The 23,680-nt window shown below is 37.4% G+C and overlaps 1 protein-coding gene across 2 annotated transcripts in view; it reads right to left on the bottom strand.

Moving 5' to 3' along the window:
• Nucleotides 1-23,680, bottom strand: part of ARFGAP3 (ADP ribosylation factor GTPase activating protein 3) — a 32,856-nt gene that overhangs the window by 7,921 nt on the left and 1,255 nt on the right. For both annotated transcript variants that reach the window (XM_052690649.1, XM_052690651.1), the window contains exons 2-11: nt 19,922-20,040; nt 18,777-18,849; nt 16,277-16,408; nt 14,262-14,345; nt 12,496-12,577; nt 12,043-12,102; nt 10,719-10,765; nt 8,561-8,706; nt 5,391-5,516; nt 4,700-4,825 (exon numbers count right to left, since the gene is read on the bottom strand). In XM_052690649.1, the coding sequence (XP_052546609.1) occupies nt 4,700-4,825; nt 5,391-5,516; nt 8,561-8,706; nt 10,719-10,765; nt 12,043-12,102; nt 12,496-12,577; nt 14,262-14,345; nt 16,277-16,408; nt 18,777-18,849; nt 19,922-20,040 (995 nt within the window). The remainder of the gene's footprint in view (nt 1-4,699; nt 4,826-5,390; nt 5,517-8,560; nt 8,707-10,718; nt 10,766-12,042; nt 12,103-12,495; nt 12,578-14,261; nt 14,346-16,276; nt 16,409-18,776; nt 18,850-19,921; nt 20,041-23,680) is intronic.

Genomic DNA, 23,680 nt, shown 5'->3' with positions numbered 1-23,680 from the left:
ATCAGAGCTGACAGTGGCTGATCTCACAGTTACGTACAAATCTATCTCCAGCAAGAGAATCTGCTCCCATTTTCTGCAGCATTAACAAACAAAATTCAAAGCTGTATGGAAAGCCCTTACCTCAGGTTCTGTACGTTTTTGTATGCAAATATTACTATGAAACTTCTGAGCTTTGTAACATGTTTTATTAAACAATGATAAAGAACATATTTCTTGAAAATCAGTCTCATTTGAACAACTGAGAATCTTTTTGCATATCAAAACTGCAGAGAACACAAAAACAGAAAGGAAAAAAAACTGAAGCACATTTGACAGGGTATCTTATCTTGAGCATTTCCCCTTATATATGATTATCTACATATGTTTAAAGATGCCTGGCTAAAACTTGGGGGAAAAAACGTATCTAAATGCTAAACACTGAGTGTTTTTCTTTGTGGCTAAATTTAAATCCTAACTTTGGATACGACTAGGATAGGGGTAAGACGACCAAAACAAAAGAAGGCATTAAAGCCAGGACCCACATTTCATGAAAAGAGCCATTTGAAAAACATGCTCTGTTTGTGTTATAAATAGTCAGGACACTGGTTTTGCTGTTGATGGGAAATGTGACACCTTCAGTGAAGTCTCCCACCACTGTACATGTAAAAGAGCAAGGACAGATCTGTGATTAACTTCTGCAGAAATCTCTCCCTTTCTCTCCCAATAGACACCAAGAAATGAGACTCACTGAGATGCAATCTTCATTTTCACAGCTTTATCTCACAGAGTGGATGTTACATGCAATGTATTTTTGAGGGCATTTTTTCCTGCTAAAAGCACTATTTTAATCTCTCCACTATATGGATACAGCTGGAAAATCCACAGGAAGTCATCAATATAAACTGAAATGAAAGGAGAAATATCACTCTTTGGGACACATCATTATATTAATTCAATCTTTTCCTGTTACTGTGATTCTAGCTTGTTTTCAGTGGAACACCTCATAGAATAAAAGGAAGGCAGAAACTCCCAGACAGAAGTGGCAGAGGATCAGAGGGAAGATTGTCTTCCAAACTGCCTCACTCAGCTGCTGATCTTGCTCTCAACAGCTCAGAAATATGGCAAGTTGCTATATGCTTTCCTACAACCATTTTCCTTTGGCCTTTCAGCTCACTTTGAGTCAAATGTTCCTGTGGCAGCGGGATGTAGAGGAGTATGAAAAACACATGTGGAATCTACGAGATGCTTACCTAGAGAGTGATGCTCATCTTCCAAAGTTCTATAGGAATGCACAATAACAAGTGGGGGTATGAGGACAGAGAGGTGAAGCAATCTAATCCCTCAAAGAACATCAAAACGACAGGATTGGAAAGGGATTACTCATGAGCTACTTTAAATAAAATGACTTATTTCTTCACCTTTCCCTTTCAGATTTTCCTAACTTTACAAAATATTTCTTCAGTAATCAGAGAGGGAAAAAACCCACACATATAAAAAATACCTACATTATTATGTTAATAAACATTTTTTAAATGTAGGAAAAAACAAAACAAAACTAATCCAAGAATTTTGAGAGGCTTTAATTACGTAATAAAATCTTAAGGTATTTATCTTGCTTGATTTACAGATATGCACCAGCACGGCACTAACATCCAGCATGATTATTTTGCTTTTTGCTACATACTGAGATGACAGTAAAGTTACTCTGCCTCTATTTCAAAGTCACAACTTGCAATAAATAAAAACCCTACCAAGTCCAACAATCTGACACTTTCTCTAAAAAGAATGAATTTGTTTATCAACTCCAATTAGATTCTACTACTGCTACAGCATGCACAAGAGTCAAAAGCAGCTAAGTCACAATTTACCTTCTAATTATTGAACCAAAACACATTAAAAAGCCTCTTCCATAATTCATAATTTCTCTGCCTGTAGACTTATAAATAATTTGAGAGCAGTAACAGCTCCTTTTCAAGGTACAAATAAACAGGAGCACTGAGATGATACATGTCTCATTTTAGAAGACTGCTGCCAGTTTGCTTGGTATCGTATTTGCAATTCTGTTGCTAGTGATTACACAACAAAGTAATGACATAAAAGCCTCTGCACTTCTATTTATCTACCTACAAGTAATTAGGTACCATTTTCCATGTTACTTTGGCAGCAATTCAATAAAGTTTACAGAAGGACCACTTGTTTCTATCAGTCCAGCTGTCTGAATGCAATTAATGCCTGTCAAGCACTTTGCTGTCTCCTTCCCAGCAAAATTTGCAGTGTATTTGTGCTTTGACCCAAATTTTTTTGTCTCGGATTTTTCTTAATTTTATGTTTAAAGACAAAGTCTTGTATTATAAGACTGCAGACATCTGCCTAATTCATCTAGCACACAATATATCAAGGTTTACTTTTCTGCATTTGGCATGCTTTTAGGTAAAAGATTCCAACAGCAGTCAACCTTGTACCAGAATTTGATATTTATTTAATTCTCAACTGAGCACTGAAGATACACTGAAGTTCCACAAAACAAACAAATATTAACTAAGATTCTGCATATGGTCAATGAAAGGTTGTACAGCAACTCTTGACAAATAAAGACGGGACAGGACTGGACAACCAGTGAGACAAAACTTATAAGTACCACAGAATTCAGACTACTTGTCAGAAAAAAAGTAGCTTCTTTTCATTACGTTGAAGGGCAGGAATGCTATGCAGAGGGATCTTAAAAGGCTTGAAATAGGGGCCTATGCACGCTTCATGAAATTCAACAAGGCCAAGAATAAGGTCATGCAGCGGGGCAATTCCAAACATGAATAAAGGCTGGGCAACGAGTGGATAGAGAGCAGTCCTACACAGAATAACTTGAGGGTATTGGTGAGCAAACAACTGAGCAAGAGCAGATCCTCCTGAGATCTACATCACGGCACATGCCAAGACAGAGAGCTCAGCTTCACCAAGGACAGATCACATTTGAACAGTCAGGTGGCCATCTATGACAGTAACAGCATCAGTGGACAAAGGAAGGGCAACTGATGTCATCTACCTGGTCTTGTGCAAAGCCTTTGATATGGTCCCCATCACATCCTTGTCTCTAAGTTAGAGAGATATGGATTTGAAGGCTGGCCTACAGGATGGATAAAGAAATGGTGGGATGGCCACAGTCAGAGGGCTGCTGTCAGTGGTCTTATCACCTGGTGGAGGCCAGTGGTTAGTAGTGTCCTCCACGGGTCTGTCTTGGGAGCTGTGCTTTTCAGCATTGTTATCAGTGACAAAGACAGTGAGATTGAGTGCATCCCCAGAAGTTTGCTGATGACACCAAGCTGCATGGTGCAGCTGACAGAAGAGAAGGAAGGGATGCCATAAAAGGTATCTAGACAGGTTTGAAAAATTGGCCCATGTTAACCAAATGAGGTTCCAGGAAGCAAAGTGCAAGCTTTTTTTGTTTGTACTTGAGCTGGAGCCATCCCATATTTGCACTGACAAGGAGAACTCATTGAGGAGAGCCCTGCCCAGAAAGACTTGGCACAATGAATGAACAGCTCGACATGAGCCACCACTGAGCACTTGCAGCCCAGAAGGCCAACTGTATCCTGGGCTGCATGAAAAGAGAGGTAGCCAGCAGGGCAAAGGGAGGCCTTTGTTCTGCCCTCACGAGGGTATGCAGACCTGGGGCCTCCAGCACAAGAAAGACATGGAGCTGCTGGAGCAGGTCCAAAGGAGGGCCACAGAGATGATCAGAAGGCTGGAGTACTCTCATGAAGACAGGTTAAGGAAACTGGGCTTGTTCAGCTTGAAGAACAGAATGTTCCGGGGAAGCCTCATTGTGGCCTTCAAGTACCTAAAAGGAACTTAAGAATAGGTGGGAGACTGACTTTTTATGCAATTTGATAGCAATGAAACAAGGGGAATACTTCTAAAGTAAAAGAAAGAGGTAAAATACTTTCTAAAGTAAAAGAAGTATGCCCAACCCATGGTCTGTATGTGGACCAACAAAGCTAACAATGCAGCCACCCTCTGCCCTGTACCATTGTGGTGGTGGCTCTGACCCACTCTGGCCCAAGTGCACAACTGTCACTCAGCACCAATCGAACATCAGTGAGTGATTATCCCTATCCGGTCTGAAACGAGGGCATGAGGTGGGCACAGTGCAGTGCTGACTCAAGTTATGGCAAATAAGTTTACGGATTTTTGATATATTAACTGTCAACATAAATATATTAGCTGTGACTTTGGAAATGGAACATAGTTTCCCTACAGTAAGGTAAAAAATCCCACTAATTTCACATTTTTGTTGCTCTTCTTTATATGCTTTAATATAAAAATATCAAAAATTAAAATGAGTTTTGTTATTTATATATATTAACTATATTCTATATTTACAAAGGCTACTCAGAAAGTAATGCCTCGTATTTTATGATTTTGGCTCATGATGTCAGGGGTGGCTGTTGGAGGAATGGCAGTAGAGGCTGGACCTTCCCACAGATATTCCATTGCATTTTGTTGCTGTGTGACAGATGGCAGCAGAGGGGCAGCCTGACAACATGGTGCCCGATATGGAAGTGGGTATGAAGCAAAGCTGTGTTACTAAATTCCTCCATATGGGAAAAAATAGCACCTACTGACATTCATGAACACTTTGTGAACATTTACCTTGTTTCAAATATACTGCATACACTGAAATACATAACTTGCATACACTCAAAACATAAAGCCAATACATTACCTTGAACTAGAAGAAGAGAAATAGGAGTCTTCTGCATCATCTATGTACTTTTTCTTTGGTTTTGCAACTGTTGGTGTTTCTTGTTCTATTGTCTGCATATCTGAGATGACAGAGTGAGAAATGCCACTGTGGAAAGTGAAAATAATAATAATAATGTGAAGAGATGACAAAGCCTACATTCTAAAATAAATAAATAAATAATGAAAGCCCTTGTGCAGTCTCTGAAGCCTGCTGTCATTGCAAAATCTCTATAAACATTTAAGAAGAAATGGGGAATTTAAAAAGTAAAGAAGCCTTTGAAAGCTCAGCTACAGTTCTCTGAAGTAGTGACAAGACTTTTGAATATACAAAGCATTCCAACAGCTGTAAAAGAGCCATATGATTTTTCAGAGTTTTGGCACATATCGGGTAGACTATGCTTAGGTTTGTAGTGTTCAAGAAGACATTCCTGCTACCCTCATCACAGACAGCTAAATAACTCAAAAATCCTACAGACAATCTACAATTTAAGTTAGCATCTGTCTGGAAAATTAAAACTCCTACCCCTTTCTCAGACAAATACTCCATTCTTTGACAATTGCATTTCCGTAACACTTCAGTATATTTTTTCATTTCAAAAGTAAAATCAAGACTATTTGCATAAAATCACAGTCTATTTACAGTCTATTTCAGGGTACAGAACCTCACATACCTTCTGTTGCTGCCAAATCCCATGCCAAGCCTCTCTAGTTCATTTTTCTTCTTACCAGATAGATTTAACTTTTCTTCTTTCGTTTTAATATCAAGATCTCTGTAGGCCAATCGTAAAGATGATACACTAGAACAAAACATACAGTTAAATGTTAATGTAAAATCATTTTAAAATAGCAATATTGATAGAAAACAGGTAATGCGTATTATACAATTGTATCTTGTTTTCTGTGTTTACTGAAAATATTCATTATTAACAAGACCACATTCCAACTATAAGAATGGGAAAAATGTGGTAGAGAATACTGTTTAAACAGTACTCTGAGTATGGTTGGGTTTTTTGTTGTTGTTGTTGTTTTTTCCTCCTTCAAAAGATATGTAAAAATTTCTACTGATAAAGTTCAGGGTACTGTTTTGCTCTACCATCAAGTCAACCACTGTCATAGTGGTACCTGCTTCCCAATAATTACCAAAATCACCCAACTCTGATACATTACAGTATCCTCAATACAACACTAGTAATGCGCTCCCCAAGAGCACTCCTTGGCCCTGCTATATCTTCCTACATGCTCCTAATGGTTTTAACACCTGCTATATATACTTGAGGAACTTTTAGTAGAGGTAGACTACATTTCCCCTCTGCTGATGCTGCTCTTCTCTGTCCCAGAAAAAGAATCTCAGAAGAGGGAAGAGAATCTTTGTAGCTGCAACATCAAATATATTCTCCAGTATGGAATCTCTGGAGCATCCAAAATGTATTTACTCCATGACAAGCAACATATTTTGTCACCTGAAACATCCTTGTAATTCAAATACAGTAAGAGCTGAGATGCCATGGGCCTTTCTAAACTTCAAAACAGTATTTTCCCAGCAGTATCAATGTAGTAGGTAGAGATTTTAAATCATGATTACAGAACTGTAGGAACACTGCTTAAATCTAATTTGTTAGTTTAAAAGGGATACAAAGAGTAATTTTAATGAGGAACACAACAATATCTAATTCATAGGTTGTGTCTGTCATAAAGTACAAATGAACACTATCAGAAGAAAAGCAAATGGGAATTAGATGTTACTTGTAGATACCTGTAGACTTCCTGTTGCAAGTAGAAGGGAAATATCTAAGTTGAAAACAACACATTTTCCTTCTAACTTTCCATCCATTTTATACGGAAGCAGGAATGAAAAGAAAAGCCACTTGATTACTGAAACAGGCTCTTCTGGTCTTGCTCTTCATCAGGCCCCATGTGCCCTTACTTAATTTTAAACAGGAGTACAAGATGCCTCTAACAAAGGTCATATCTGGACAGTGCAGACTACTTCAAGACAGAGGTTGTGCACCTGAACTTAGGATGACTGGATATCCTTTGATTGGCCCTTCAGAAGGCCTTAATTCAGAACTAAAATGCATTATGTCTTACGTTCAGATGCTGGCAACAATAAATGTCAGTCATCTGTTGAATGATTTTTGAAATCAGTAAAATCTGAAAAACTTATCATCAAACTACAGAATGTATCCAGGAAAGTTTTTAATCAATTCTTACTATTTAGAACCAATCATTATAGAGAAAATGGGAAATGTTTTCTAAAGTTCAGCTTAATACTGATACTGAAAGAAATCTATTCAGCACTTTACTTAAATAAAAAGATAGCAGTCTGTTTCATGAAATCTATTTAACGAACATAAAAAACCTCTTATTTTCTGCAGATTAAAAATCATCATTATACCTATTAGTTTTATAGTAACTCTAGCAGTCTATTATTTTGTCACTGTACAGCAGAAAATGAAGAAACTGTGTACCAATTATAAAATTACTTTTTAAGTTTCAAATCTTAGGTCTCTTTCTAAAAAGAAAGCATCAAAAGTATGATTTCCAAACATGTAACAAAGTCACAATTAAATAATTTACTAAAGCTCATTACTCACTCATTAGTTACTAGATTTTAAAATGAAAACCACACAAATTAGGTGTAGGCATGCACAACTTTAGAAGTATTCATTCTTCTTTAATTTTGATATACACTGCCATCTACAGTTAAAAACCCAAAAAGTTAATCTGTAGTGAACGTTACCTTGCCCCTACTGAGATTGGATACATAAACTGAGGTCTATGTGCATCCCTTGCATTTACAGACACTCCTAGAGGGTTCTAGCTAGCCCAGAAATATTGCAGTGGACCTATACACATCAGGTACCGACAAATGTTTCTGACACAAAAACAGAATCACTAACGTGAGTTTCTTCCAAACTGCATAATATCATTTAAAAGATTATCATAAAGAATACTAATAATTAATAATGAACAATCATTTTTCATCTTTATTTAGCAACACATTCCTGCAATTCAGTTTACTGGCAATTTCTGGCAATCGATGAAGGATGTGATTTTTGTCAGAATACTCAGAAAAAAACCAAACGATCCCTTTGTGATTAATACTTTTGATGCACACAAAACATCCATTTTTGCAGAGGCCATGTAACATGTATGCAAAAATACCATGAAGCAGATTGTAGGCCCAAAAGCTTGGTATCGTGAATTCCAAGTGATCTTCTCATTTTGCAATTGCAATTATACACAGAAAATTCCTCAACAGTTTATTAAAATGAGGCAACCTAGTTCTTATCAGATGTAATGCTAAGAATAAAAGCTGCAGCCTATTTACTGAGGATGGACCAACAGAGTTGGGGCCTCTGACAAAAAACAAGTTCTTATGAAAATGAAGGCAGCTTCTGTATAAAACAGCTTAAACTTAAGCAGGCAATTCTAGCCATACTTAACCAACCTGCTGCTTTTGACAGCAAAACTTTTACCCAATACATACACAAATAATACAGAGCACCTGTATGATTCCTAAGCAATCAGTGAGTCTGTTACAATGTTTATACGCTTCATTACACCAAACCAAAATGAATTACATAACTACCAAAACGAACTACTGTAACAAGTACTGAATAAAGAAAGTTCAAGAGGTGAGAGTCTCATCTGATAACATGGCCAAGGGAACAATTTCTTTTTGACACATCCCACTCACATTTGGGGATCTTCACTGAATTAAGAACTAAAGCTTTATTTGCAAAAGTAGTGCTTGGCAGCATTTAAAACGCTGACAGTTAATCCATTAACAACAAATCAGGCGCTGCATTTTACCATTGTGTGTACAACTCATACTTACAGTGGCTCTTCCATCTCTATTTTCTTACTGCTACGAAGATCCTCTTGTTCCTTCATTTTATCTACAGCTTGTGCTTGTTTTTCAATCTCACTGAAGTTTTGGCTGCTGACTTTTTGTGCTCCCAAACCACCTTTTTTGGCACCAAGCTTGATTTGTTAAAAAAAATTAAAAATAAAAAAGACCCATGATTACAACTGAGAAAATACTGAAGAATCAATTTTGAAAGCAACAACAAATACTACACTCTGTTAGGGAATATACAGTGCAACATCAATAATGATTATGCTGCATAACAATAATATGATAAACTTTGTTGCACCTGAACCATTTGATGCTCATTCACTTAATTCATAATTACAGAAGTTATAGAAGTGACTACGATTTTTGAAATAGTTCTTACTGGCCAGTCTTAGTAGTAAGTAGTAAATCAGTAGGACTGATTTACTCCTATTTTTAATAAATGTGTACATAAGTATTCAATCATAAGATAGGAATACACAAGCTTTGTATATAAGTGTATTCAACATTATATGCAAATTATATGCAAAAGTTATATGCACAATTAGTATTTGCATATAACAAAGCACAGCAAGTTTTTGTTTTTATTAAGATAGACACATCAGTTAAAGAGGTCACAGTTTTGCGATGGTTCTTTTAAAATAAATCTATTTCTAGCTCATTACTTCAAAACATGAATACAAATCCTTTCATTCTGCTCATCAGTTATTTAAAAAACACAGACTACTACCAATTTGAATAGACAAAATTATGAAGATTCAGAAACAACAAAACACTCAAACTGCTGCTCTCAGTCTCCCATGTGTTCAATTCTTCATCTGCAACACTACAGCAATATTAATTTTTCCAATATACCTATCTTAACATCATGAATTCCTCATCTAAGAGCTCTGGCCTATGTACACACAGAATTGTACAGTTTTAGGCTCTGACAATGCACGTGCACCTGTGAACCCAATTACATTCTTTTATCTCTAAGAGAACATAGCTGTGTCAGCCACTTGGAATAAACAGGAAATTCCTCTTGTATACTGGAGCCCTCTAGTGGGAGCAATGAATAGTATGTTTCAATCTTTTCAATCGTTTGACCCAATGGATGTAATGTACGGAGAAGTACATTAGCCAAACCTAAATGTAGTGACTCCCTGTAACATGACATCCTTGTAGCCTATTATTAGGGATATTTTATTGGGAATTGTGAGCTATACTCCCAAAACTTAGCTTTCCCTGAATACACTGAGTCAACTCTGAAATATCTGGCTCAGTTTTCAGTTCCTTGAACAATCACTCAAGCTCCTCACGTCTTCTGTACAAAGGCCAGATGCCTAAGAAAGCGTTGGGATCCAATACATAAACAACTCTCTAAAGTATCCTGAAACTATTTTCAACTGAATGCAGCTGCAAGTTATCTATAAATACAACAAAGCGCCATACTGCGGTGTGATGCTAGATGAGAGTTGCTACACAAATAAAAACCTGAATGTCTCAAGTTCACCTTATACTGACACATTAAGCCATGCATGCATATTTAGCCACTTAAAAGAGCTATTGGAAATGTCTGTTTTCAGGATTTGCAATAAAAAGAACTCAAATGTCAACTAATATTGTTGAAAGACTAAAGAAGTCAATCCAGAGTCAACATCTCTGACAAGAAAGAAGAAAGGTTACAGGGCACATTAAAGGATGAAGCTGCAGGCATAATGGTTGTGAATGAAGCCTATGTATCAATACAGGCTTTGACACTTTTATTTTACTTATTTTTTAAAAGACAGCAGGTGTAAAAGTCTAGACAGTGCCATAAGCTGCAAGTACGCAAACGCACTCAGAATTTATCTGAAATCAGAAACCTCCTCATGCATCTTAAGTACTCTGCTACAGAACAACAGTAATCAGTAATCTGTCAGACAAATTCATCTTAACAATCAGAAAATCATTTGAGTTGGAAGGGACCTATTCATTTTGCAATGGGTCATTACTTGTTGTGATGTAAGTTTTCTATTGCATTTTAGTTTCATAAATTGTTACTGATATATGTACTGTTTAGTATTAACTCACATAATACATTTCCAAATTGTAATTTACTATTTCCACAGGTCTGTAATGCAGAGGAAAAATAAAAATTTTAATTATATAGACTTACCCCTTTCTTAACCTGATTTGGCTTCATTTTTATAAAGGAGGTGTTCTCTGCAATGATGAAATGTACATTACTTGACATACACTTTTATTGATTTCAGAACTGCAAAAGATAATTTCTACAATTTCAGTCTCAAGATGTGTTTTCAAATTTACTATCATAAAGTATTACAGTTTCTTCATGAAGAGATTCAGAAACTAAATTGAGTAACAGTGAACTGAGTGGTAACTATTACCAAGAAAATGTGAGAAAGAGCCTCTGATTGAGGATATGGTACCTCTTGCCTATTCTTACGAAGAATAAAATTACAGTTCAGTTTTCGGTTCTGGATACCTACTAGTACACAGACTTGCCATTCCGAATCATGTTAGAAGTTTACTTGATCCCAAACCACTTCCAGGACAAATTTTCACTAGATAGAAAGGCACTATCTATGTTTAAAACAACCAGTGATAAAATAAATCAGTATCATTATAACTGCACCAACAAAATCACAAACATCACCAGAGGTGACAACATACTCTACCACTGAACTGAAGAGTTTTGCTCAATTGCCTACATATACTACTAGGAGTCTAAATTTACATATAAAGTTTGCAAGTTCCAGACTTAATGCTTTGTATTAGACTTTGAAACATACAAAATAAATGTATTTACATCCTGCTCTTCATGAAGTCTGAAGCAACTTCTGATCCTGGTACTTTAATGAGGCCATTAGCAGCTGAATTGACTACAGTTTCCAAACAACTCCTACTAAATGCTTACACATATAGGAGAAACTCGAGTTGAAATTTAGTCAGAAATAGACTAAACAAGAATACACAGAACTTACTGTTATGCAAATTAAGATTCTAGACAATGAAGATCTCACATTACAAATACAAGATTTTTCCTGCCTAATTATGTCTTGTTTTCTGAAAAGGGAGCAAACCTACAACTTGCTTTACATAAAGTTCTTGCTTAAACAAACAAACAAAAAAAGCAGGCCATTATTCACAGCAAAGTGCTCCACCTGTGTACAGATGCAGAACTAGAAGGCGGCTAACACACTCAAAGCATTATTGGTCAACATTACTCGGTGCATTTAAACTCACCAAGTCAGCAAGGATAACATAGATAAAACCAGAACACTGTTGACTAAACTTGATTTCTTCAGTGGAATACAGCATTTAAGAGAAGTCGTAAAACAAATTCTGATGTTTCAAAATAACTCATGTACAGAATATTGAAGTAAGACTTGCACATCCTTCTCAGTCACACACTCCTGAGTAAAAACACATAGAGAGGTACACTGTACTGGTTGCTGTCTTCTGCTTATGCTCATTACCTAATGTGGCTTTTGGTGATGTACTAAGGCAATCAACACTTGGTCCATGTTCTGGTCCACCTGAAAATATAATGTACAGCAAGGGTAAGAATACCAGAAAGTTCATCATAATGTTTAAATACCAAAACACAACTCACCATCCTCAGAGTTTGATACAGACACCATAATGTGTTATTTCTGTTACAGCTTTACCAGCTACTAACAGTCACCCAAAAATTCATCTGAAATCTTCTGAACCAGACTTTAAGTTGGATTTCTACTAAACATTATTAAAGGAACATGCAACACCACACATTCTAGCACAACCCTTCTAGAAACACAATCCTTCCCAAAATTCTGAAGTTATTAGCAAGGTTAGATGATTTAACTATTGAAGCAAGGCAAAGAGAGCCTAAACAAAGAAACTGTCAGAAAATGCACAAAATTTTTTTGTTAACAAAGAACCAATCATACCTTCATAGCTTTCCAGGATGTTTTCTGAAGCTTTCTGTTGTAGAGGAACTGGTTCTGGCTCTGATAATACCCATTCTGTATTCTTCATATTGAATTAAAAAAAATAAAAATAAAAATCAGAATTGCACACAAAATGGAATCCATCAAATAAATACGAGCACTGTACTCAAGAACCACTGATGAGTTAGTATTGGATTCTTATGACTGTAGCTTCTAGTTTTAAAACCTATTAAAAGAAATGTCTACCATTATTAAAAAGTGACCTGTTTTCAAAGCACTGCTGAGCATCTGAGTCCACCTTTCAGGAAATTTCAGTGTTTACCATCCAAAACAACAACATGCATTTTAATTACATTCTAGACTTCATCGCTGTAAGCTGGCCATTCTCTTTTATTATTTTTTTACTGTTAACATTTATCCAGTACATGAGATCTGATTTCTAATTTATTTACATATAGTAACCAACTCTTCTCCCCACACTAGGCTCTCATACTTCTTATTTTCTAACATTTACTTTTTGACTACAAGCAGTACTCCAAAGTCTTTGAGTCCTTTCATTTAGCTCAGACAAATCCTTCTCACCAGGCAAGCTTGAGGCCTGGACACAATAATACCTGCTTAATATTACCTTTTTTCCTCTACAGCCCTTTGCCAGTTCATGCTTGCTTTTCTTTAAAACCTCAACCTCAAAGCTTCCTGTCATTTCCCTCTCAAAATACCACACTCAAGGAATGTCTTGCCCTGAGGCACACAAACTAATTGTCTCTGAACTCCTATCTTTTCAGCTATTCAAAAACTTTGCTCTGAAAATTTACTGTACCTGACCCATAAATTCTCCCAAAAGGGTTTGCATCAAGTTCCTACTTCTTGTCCTCAGCCTAAAAATATTTACAGCAGTTCTCTGCTTAACCCTCCTTCTCCCTAGCTTGCTTCAGCTTATGCTTTTCCTTGCAAGTGTTATTCCACGTTCCTTTTGGAAATAAAAATACGTTAATTGTTTTTCTACTGTCAGAACAGATCATCTTCTGGTGAAACCCTAGATTATAACAAAAAGCTTTAGGTGTTCACAGACAGCAAATGTACTAGAAAACACTACTGCCAGAACATTCAATATTGTTGCAATATTTAGGAATATTAGTGTAGCAGTAACTTAATTATTGGAAGTTTAAGGTCTCAATTGCTTTCATGGGTATTTTTCAAATAACAGAGTCAAGAGAGTCTCTGAAACATTGCTCTCCAAACTATACACAGCACCTATCACCAAAAGGCACTGGGAAAGCATAGCAGAGCTAAGATCAAACACATAAAAACCAACAGCAGCAACAGCCTGCAGAAAATTAAAATAATTTAATTTTTTTCCAAAGAGGATGTAATTCTGCAGGGAGGAAAAAAAGCACCTGCTTCACCAATGTTTTAGGAACTATTACATTTTATTGATTATAAACTGAAGTTTTCACTTAGTGAATTTAGATCAGGGCAATCTCAAGCCAAATGGCTCAGTCATGAGTCCAAGTGAAATTGCGTGCCTAAGAAAAACAGTTTCATTCCAGATTCAGCTATTATTTGGGTAATTCTGAACTATCATCTTAGAAAATCATTCACATTCAGGAAGAATTTTGAGACTCACAGAAGGATGAGAAGATGAATGAGTTTAACTCAACAACCTACTGCCTAAGATTTTCTTTCAGGGTTTAACCTTCATAACAGAACACACAGTTATCCTGATATGTTCAGAAAGCAAAGAATTAAGCAGAGTCAACCTATACCTTGGAAGAAGCATGGGATGCAAAAAAGTCCTCTTCTTTGTGCTGAGGTGATGCAGGTGGCATTCCACATCCATCTATCCACAGCTACAAGTGTTCACAGAGAGGATCAAGGTAAAGAAGGAGGAGGAGGAGATTAATTTTACAAGACAATTGCATTAAAGTATTCTGAAAAAGGCACTTATGTTAGAACTACATTTTTATCAGGTTAAAAATTTAGTGATTTTCTTTTCCTAAGTATTTCACCCATGCCAATTTATTTGAGTGTATGACATTCTTTGTTTAGATTCCATGGCTGTGATATCTTCCTTCCCAGTAACCATTTCCTTCCTAACCAAATACTCAGTATAAGCTCTGCTGCAGTAATATTATCAATATTCAGTATCACTAGAGTTTTAGAATCAAGTTTTTTCATATACTCATGTAAGAATAAAAAAAACACTAAGAAAATACCATGGTCTGGTACTTTGATGAATTGTCCCACTCGGTCTAGAGCTCCAAAACCTCTACTACACCTGCAGCAAGCTGTAGCAAGATGCTAACAGTTCTCAGGTAGGCTGCAGAGCCCTAAGTGCCTCAGGTCATTCCCGGAACCCTGCAAGACAATACCTGAACTTGTGATCTACATTCTAAGTTTAGAAGGTTCTTACTAATACACGCAAAAGACATCATGCTGAAAATAGTGACCATATTCAAAAAGGTTATGAAATATGCAACAAGCTTGCCTCATCATTAAATAATCAAAAGAGCCAGTAAATTAGAGGTGTTTTTTTTTTTTAATGAGACCAGTATGAAGACTAATTACTGAACGAAACTTCAATATAGATAGCACATCACCACTTAACCTTGCAGTATATTCAGAAATATATTTACTATTTTTTTAAATGTAAGAAATAAATTATTAATACCACATTTTTGGATGAAATCTATAACTGAAGATAACCACAGCTCTTTAAAGTGTCATTTGGGGAACTTCATGCCAACTTATATGCAAATAGTATATTAAGTTTACTTAAATTTGTTTCATATCTAAAGCTATTAAGTAAAAAAATTATCTGAAATTAGTGATGTAAACCACGTTAAATACAATATCCATAACATAGAATTATTATAACTCACTAAATTTCATGCTGTATCACATATAGACTAGAAGGAAAAAAAGCAAGAAAACTGTATTGTGTTTTGTTTCATTTCTTTTTTTTTTGTTTGTTTGTTTGTTTAATTCCCACTCATCTGATCAACTTCAAATGAATTAGACACGGACTTGAACACACTGAATTAAAAAGTCAAAGCATTCATTCTGCATATGCAAAACAGAACTGTTGTGTCAAACTTACTTAACGCCTCAGCAAACTCATATGCTGCATAGTTCAGTAACAACTTCTCCCTGTCAGCAATCTCACTTCTAGGCTTTGACAGCATGCCTGAACTGCATCAGCACTTTTAACAGAACAGTGTACTCAAGACACAGAATTTGTGAATTTTTCAAGTATAATTTTTGTAGAAAAATGTACCTACTCAAATCAAAACACTGTAAAAATCACAACTATCTTATAGACAGCTATTGGCACTTCTATTTTCTTACTATGCTGTACTTCTAAGTAATAATTCAGTTGCAGAAAAGCAAATCTAATCACAATACATAACTCATGGAGAAGAGCTGCCATATTCATTGTGCAACAGCACAAATACAATTTTGCAGTACATCTGTGAAACAAAGTAGTTCCCATTTTGAAGAATACCTGAAGTTTCCACCTACAATTCCTGTAAGTTACTCCAAATGATACGATTAATGTTTTGAGTAACCCAGAAGTGATTCTGAAACATCAGGTTCATCTCTACCCTCGATATCTGCTGCAAATTATTTACTCCACTTCTTGCCTCCTCAAAGCAATGTGTAGCAGTACCTCCAAAATAATTATCTTTCACATTGTAGATTAGAAATTTAAATGACTCTAGTGGTAAAGGAATGGGAAGCATTTCAGAAATCTAAATGACAAAAGACATACATTACTTACATCAGTACCATGTTTTCTTGTTGCTTGTGTCGCAAGAGATTTAATCTTCTCCTTGTAAAGCTGAGCAGCTCGACTGTTATACTTGGCATTGGTGTCATTTGTTGTGCATCCATGTTGATGGAAAAAAGCAGACTATGAAGCAAAACATATAAAATGCTATAAGAAACAAATTTCAAAACAAATGGCACTTAACATTAGTATACATGGCAATGCAGCAAAAGACTCTGCTCCTGTCTCTAAATCTTGTAAACTATGAAGTCTATGTAAATCTCCAAATAAGAAGAAAACTCCATTATGGCAACATATGAACACATAAAACAACAAAACCCAAAAACATCAGTGGAATGTTCTAGAATTATACACAATTCCAACCATATAGAATGATTCCTACCTCCAAATCTAACAGCTGAAGAAAGGAAGAGATAACTGACTGCCAACAGCTGTGCTTCAAAAGATGTTTCTGATATTCTAAAAGGCATTGCTTGGCTTCATGTCAAACGTGCCGGGGAGAATAATGTATGTTCAACAGAGTTTTTACATGGGCAGACAACGATATGACAAGGGGGACTGGCTTTAAACTAAAAGGGGAAATTTAGGTGAGATGTCAGGAGGAAATTCTTTACTCAGAGGGCAGTGAGGCCCTGGCACACACAGCTGCCTGGAGAAGCTGTGCTGCCCCATCCCTGGAGGCATTCAGGGCCAGGTGGGGTGGGGGCCTGGGCAGCCTGAGCTGGTGGGGGGCAGCCCTGCCTGCAACAGGGGGCTGGAACTGGATGAGCATTTCTTCCAACCCAAGTCATTCCACAATAATTCAATAGCATCAAAATAAATATAAAGAAATGATCTTCCTTAAAAAAAAAAAACAACAACAAAACAACAACAAAAAAACCCAACCCCCCCAAATTTCTGTGTATGTACGCATAGATACACACACTCTTTTTATGTGCTTATTTACATACAAATTTTGTTTGCAAGATAACAACATGGAAAAACCAGGTATGTTTTTTAGTACCTAGAACTAAGTAGCAAATTACATCATACGTTCTTGCACAAAAGAATGTATCAGACCATTACAGTAAAACACACTAAACAAGTTTCTGATAGAGTCAACAAATCCAGGTAACTGAAGGTTGTAATGTCAAATGTAAAACCAGTACACAAATACCACACTCTGTAAAAAATTAAGCCAGTCAACTTCTGTAACTACAATAAAACAGTTGTAAATGTCACCCTGCCACAAACATTGTGTATTTCTGCTTATAAAAACATTTACATTTATGAAGTTGACTTTCAGAGCTTTTCTTTGTAGGCCCCAATTGCCATCACTGCAGATATTTATTCTGAAGACAAAAGGAACTTGCAACACCACATTTCCTAGCAACCTCCAAGAGAGCTAGGAAATAGTTAGGAAGTTCATAACTGCTGTTATCCAAGATTCAGTGTCATCAGGCAATTATAAAATACAAATAGCAAATGTTAATCTGGCAGTACATCTAAGCAACAGTTAGTAAAAATAGAATTTAACTGAGCTGGAACAAAAAACCAAACTGTTTTTAAATTAAATTAAAGGCAAAATGTCAACTTTACTTTTTAAATGTTCAGGTACTTTACTAAACTGGTCTTTAAATTTTCAGCCATTTATCTTCATTTCTCAGGAACTCCAAAACAGATCATTATGAATTTGAGGTGTACAAGGAGTGAGTGTGCTTATATTTGACCTCTTGGCAATGCGTTATAGGAAACAGCGACATCCAAGCAGAATGTAAAAGAAACCACACAAACTTAAAAGATGTTTACTGTTAATCCTCTGGGAATATGCTTTCTGAAAGTAACTGCGGTTCTTTTTCAAACTCTGCAGCCTCTTCTTTCCAATTGTCTTAAAATCTTTGGCTAAAAAAAAAAAAAATCCCTCTTCTGATTAGTTAGAACTATGGTGTTTATGTACCAGGTGCTAAGAAAGAAACTGGACAATTAAATTCATATAATTTAAAGACTGCAAAATGCAGAAGTGGAAGATAAATTATAATGATCCACAATTCACCGTTCACTGCATGGAAATAGATATAAAACCAGAACTTTCTTTTTGAGAAAAATGCAGCACTGGCTTAACTTTAACTTACAAAAATACTGTGAAATAAACTTATTTCTAAGTACATATGAAAAACGAAACCAAAAGTAACAGCCAATATGAATTGGCCAAAACAAAAACACTGCTACTTCCTCTCTGACAGCATCATGTGCCTTATCTGGATTTCAACTGTACCAAAGTCATACCTTGACTTATGAGAGACTTCCAACACTGACATGCTCTTTGGCATGGCATCATTGTAAGCCCCATAACTAAACACAGCCTCAGGAAAACACTTGTTAACTAGGTTTACAAGCAGAAGGAAAGACATCTTTCAGCAGTTATCAATGTTTCACTGTTAAATTAGATGTACTGACAATGTATCAACAGTAGTTTCCAAGCCTAACAAGCTTCAAGGCGCAGGATACATACAGCATTTGCATTTCCTCCAACTTGCATGCACCTCAGTTGAAACCAAGACCAATTGGAATCCAGTTCTGTAGATCTGAAGAGAGGGAAACATGCTTAGTGTTATCTCCACAGCCATTCAAAATCTACCCTTTTCTGTGCAAAGAGTCTCTCACACAAATTATTTTGGGGACGTGAGAGGCAGTGACATGATTTAGCAGAGGGTTGTTAGAGTTAGGATAGTGTGGTTAGGTTGTGGTTGGACTTGATCTTTAAGGTCTTTTCCAACCTGAGCAATTCTGTGATTCTGTAATTTTATTAGAAGAATTCTAATCATTATAATACTATGATCATCAGGAATGGATTCTTGAAAGACCTTTTGTAACATTCTTATACACAGTGACAAAGCAACAGAGGAAGAATATTGATTTTAGCTGATGGAAAACATTCGCTTTTAAGTGCAATCTATTCTTAAATGCATTGCTCTCATATACTTCAAACAGTATCTTCCATTTCAAATATTTCAAATGCCTACCAGATGTAACTCAGGTGAGGGTCCTCACCTGAAATCAGAGAACCTCAGTAAAACAGCAACAACTGGCTGAGCCACCAGAGAGGGTAGCACTTCACATAAAAACTCTCTCCTTCTACGCCTGGTATAAGCACTACAGCAACGTGTGCAACTTTCAGGAAGCAAAGCGGGCAAAAAAAGGCTACGTGGGTCTCTTAACTGGCTTGCAAGCGCATCAGATTATCATTATGATCAACACAGTGTCACACTGCTGAAGATAACAAAGTGCTATCTGCCTCAGTCTTGATTCGGAGAAAATGATAAAGCGCTTCAAAGTGCTTTCTCCCTTCTTTGTTTTCATCATCTTCAGTGCAGAAACAAATCTGTCAACAAAGGCGTGCTACTGACACAATAAGCAGGTAATGGGAAAGGGTGCATGGCATAAGTGCTATTGAACCCTACCTATTTACCTAGTTCCCAAGTAGCCATCAGATAAAACAAAGCCAATACAAACATTAAAAACGCTTGAAGGAGAAGAAAAGAATGGGCTTCTCTCTCTGATCAGGCATCCAAAGAAAAAAAAAACCAAAACAATAAACATTAGAAGCTGGAATATAAATCTTTCTGTTGTTGTTGTAGGAAGATACCAACCACTTACCGAATGAAACTCAAGTGCACGCCAAGTGACCGGTGCGTCCCTGAACAGTCAATACAAAGAAAGACTCCATATGTTATGCTTGCCCAGCTAGGGTTTTTCGACCCACAGTCAAAACATACCTTAAAGAAAACAAAGATCATTAACTTGACTTACGCACAATCTCTTCTTGTAGCTGTTATTATGGGTCATTCTAACACCCTTGCAGCAATAGGAATTTAATTCAACCTTAACGCATGTGTCAACACAACAACTTCATACAAACATGATTTTATAAAGAGAAGCAGCACAACCTGCCTGAGCTTGAAGAAAGCATCCACTCTGCGTAACACTAGGCCTAAGACTCTGCCAGATGTTCCCATTTGTACTATGCATTACTTGCGTGCTGCTGAACCAACCATTTGGCTGTCCACAACAAGACTGGTTAAATAGCTGACGTGTCCAAAATCACATCATAGCCAAAGCTAAGACTTCCCCACCACATAAGATTCCTAACACTCAGCCGAAGCTACAAGAGATATCTGCCTCTACACCTCATATACCTTGTGCTTTCTGTACAGTCCACAGCCCTCAAGTCCTACTTTGGTTATTCTGACATCTGTGCCTCTTTGGTCAAGGAAAGAGAGAACAAAACAAATTATCTGGTATTTTCAAATGCAAGGAAGAATGCAAATTTAAACACAAACAGCTATACAGTTATTCCTATTTAATGTTATATGCATAACATATAGAAATGTTCCCATACAGAAATACTTCTCTAGTTGATCAATGCTTTTTCAGTGGAGTTATAAAGGCTGCAAAGGACTAATTCCACAGTAAAGGCACCCACTTACTGGGCATCCCGAGCAGCATCTGTTAAAAAATGAACTCCACAGGGGCAAGTTTTTTCACCTAAACTGATGGATTTTCATTCTGCAACCTTATTCTTCAAAACCAAGGTGAGGGGAAAAAAAGACAAACCAACAACTCTTCCTGCTAGGGTCTCCACTAATGTGACTAAATAGAGCATTTTTCTTACCCTGCCAAACTACAGGAGAGGAAGGAGCGCAGGAAGCATATTTGTATCCCACAATTGCATGTGGAAATGGGGTCATTCAGTGACATAAGCAGAAAGAAGAAATGAGAGAAAAGCTGTAGAAAATGAGTGTTAAAAGGAGGAGCAGGAGAGAGTCCCTGAAGTGAGCAGCACATGGGGAAGAATGATATACAGGAAGTTGGGGGGGAAAAAAAAAAGAATGAGTCCTTTAAAAAAAAAGCTAGCTTCACCTTCATTTTAAATAGGCTGTTTTCAAGCTGTTCCTTCCCAGGTCAAAAGGAAGGAGATGACTGAATTAGAAGTGGTTTCTGATGGAGACCAAAGCTAGCACAACAGCCCCAGTCCTGCTTCTATTACAGGAGAGCAAGGCAGACCCTGAGCAGTGGTCTGGGCAGAAATTCCCCAGAGCAGAAATGGGAAAAGAGAATCCTGAGCATTGGCAAGCGATTGAAAAACAATCCCATGGTTAGAAAAGTTCTGTTGGTGACGTCCCTAAAGATTCCTCAGTACAATGATAAGCTCTTCTTAATTTTAGCGTCTGAAAACAGTTATTGCATCACTGTGGAAGGCAGCTGTCACAGAACAGGACAGCTCACTGTCTTCACTGGCCCAGGTCTCTGTCAGCTCTGTTCCAGACAGCCGTGAAAATGACTCACAGAGATAAAGCCGTATCTTCAAGGATTGCGATGCAAGTAGGAATAACACCTCGTTTCTTTAAGAACTGCCAGTTCCATCACGTTGTGCAACAGACAGTTACATTTCAGTAAGCTAACTGATGAAGGAGTGTACTTAACTCACACTCATGTTGCTGAGCTACCTCAATTTCTGAAGTGCTTCCCAACACATAAATTCTAAGAACTGAGAATAAAGTAAGAGATTTCAGAACCAGCCTTTGAAACTGTCTCTGTTTTAAAACCAGAGACAGTGCGTTTCCTGTACTGACTGAGGTACAACTAAGGTCTCAAAGTCATTACAAAAATCAGGTTGAAGATTACACTTCAATAATCTGTTGCTTTTTAAGTACACTTTCAATATTTTTGTCTATTTTGTTTTCGGCCATTTTGGGACGGTCCAGATTCAGTAACAATCACTTAAGGCAAAAGCCATAAGCAGGCTACTTGTACCAAAGCAAACACAGATTTAGGGATAACCCATAGCAAGAAGTCATTATATTGTACAGCATCCACCTTGCACAGAGGTGGAAGTTAGCAAACCCCTTACCTATGGTGGTGAACAAATTCACAGTGCCCACTACCATTGGAAACTTACAGACAGACACAAGGCTTGCAGAAATGCTAGGTTTGTCATCCAGGAGGGCTGGCTCAGCACCCAGCCTAAGGCCAGGGCTATGAAGGCATGTGTCAGCTGTGCAAGGCCCCAGCACCGAGCCATGCAGGAGGAGTTTGTCATTGGGCAAAGGTGAGCTGCGTGCCACAGCTGCTCTTACTCACCCACTGCAGCACTCAGATATGCTCCCTTTTCTTGCATCAGCAGTAATAACTGCACTTGTTGATGTGACTGGAGACCAACGCTACAAAGTGGCTCAGAGCAAAGGTAAGTCCAACTCGCATTGCAGCCACCTCAGCAGCAATGCTGAGGTAAGGTAGGGAGCAGGAACATTTGCCAACACAACAGCACCAGGCTGCCATATGGGGAGAGTGGGAGTCTTAATAATGACATAAGGGACAGCCACGTACACAAAATGTAATAACAGAACCGAAAAACTGAGAAACCACCACCACCACAATGCACCTTCTTGGTTTGCAGCCAGTTCACATTCTTGAGTTGGGCCTCTAAGTGGTGCCATGGATGTTATTCTCACTAGGGGAAGGGAAAGAGCCAGAAAAGGGAACAAAAAGGCATCTACTGCAGGGAGACAGACTTGTGGCAGAACAAGAGTTTATATACAACAGCATCAGGACAAGTCCTCCAACCAGGCAAGCTCTGCAAATATCTAAACCAACCATACCAATCAACCAGAAGGTTGGTTGTTAGAGCTAAAGTAGTACGGTTAAGTCGTGGTTAGACTCAATGATTTTGAAGGTCTTTTCCAATCTGAATGATTCCATGATTCTATGACTCATACTGTGCAGCTTCTGTGTCTGAATATAATTTAGTATGTTCAAAATACATCCTATGTGACAACTGTAACATGTTTGTTAAATGCTGCCAGCCAACTCTGTATTATGCAGTACATAAAAAACAAAACAACTCCAATAAGCTATTTCTCATGCCATACAAAGTAAAAAAAAACCCAGAGATCGAGCTACAAGTTCACAAGATCACTAGATTCAAGATCACTATTCAAATTCCAATCAAAATATGCTATAATATTTAAACTAAAACTGCACATGTACTTAAATGAGAATTATTTTGCCCAGGCCAGCATGTGCTTGGAAGCCTCGCAGAGCACCCAGCAGTGTGCACACACACACACACACACACACACACACACCTTCCCAGAGGAGGCAGTCAGGGCCCCACAGCTGCATGGAAAGCATGTGTGCTTCCCAAACTCACCCAAACATACACAAAACAGCTAAAACATACTATTTTAAGAGGAAATGTTTCCAATATTCCAAAGCACTTATTTTTCAGGTGCTGCAGGAAAGCCCTACAAAGGGGCAGACTAAGAACAGAACAAGAAAAGATCAAAGCAGCATGCAGTCAAACACGAGGAGCTGTGGCTCTGGGCAGCCTGGTCTGGCGGTTGGCGACCCTGCACA

The sequence above is a fragment of the Tympanuchus pallidicinctus genome, unplaced genomic scaffold, assembly GCF_026119805.1.
Source record: "Tympanuchus pallidicinctus isolate F22 unplaced genomic scaffold, pur_lepc_1.0 scaffold27, whole genome shotgun sequence".
NCBI classification, from domain to species: Eukaryota; Metazoa; Chordata; class Aves; order Galliformes; family Phasianidae; genus Tympanuchus; species Tympanuchus pallidicinctus.
This window is presented reverse-complemented; position numbering and strand designations above follow the sequence as displayed.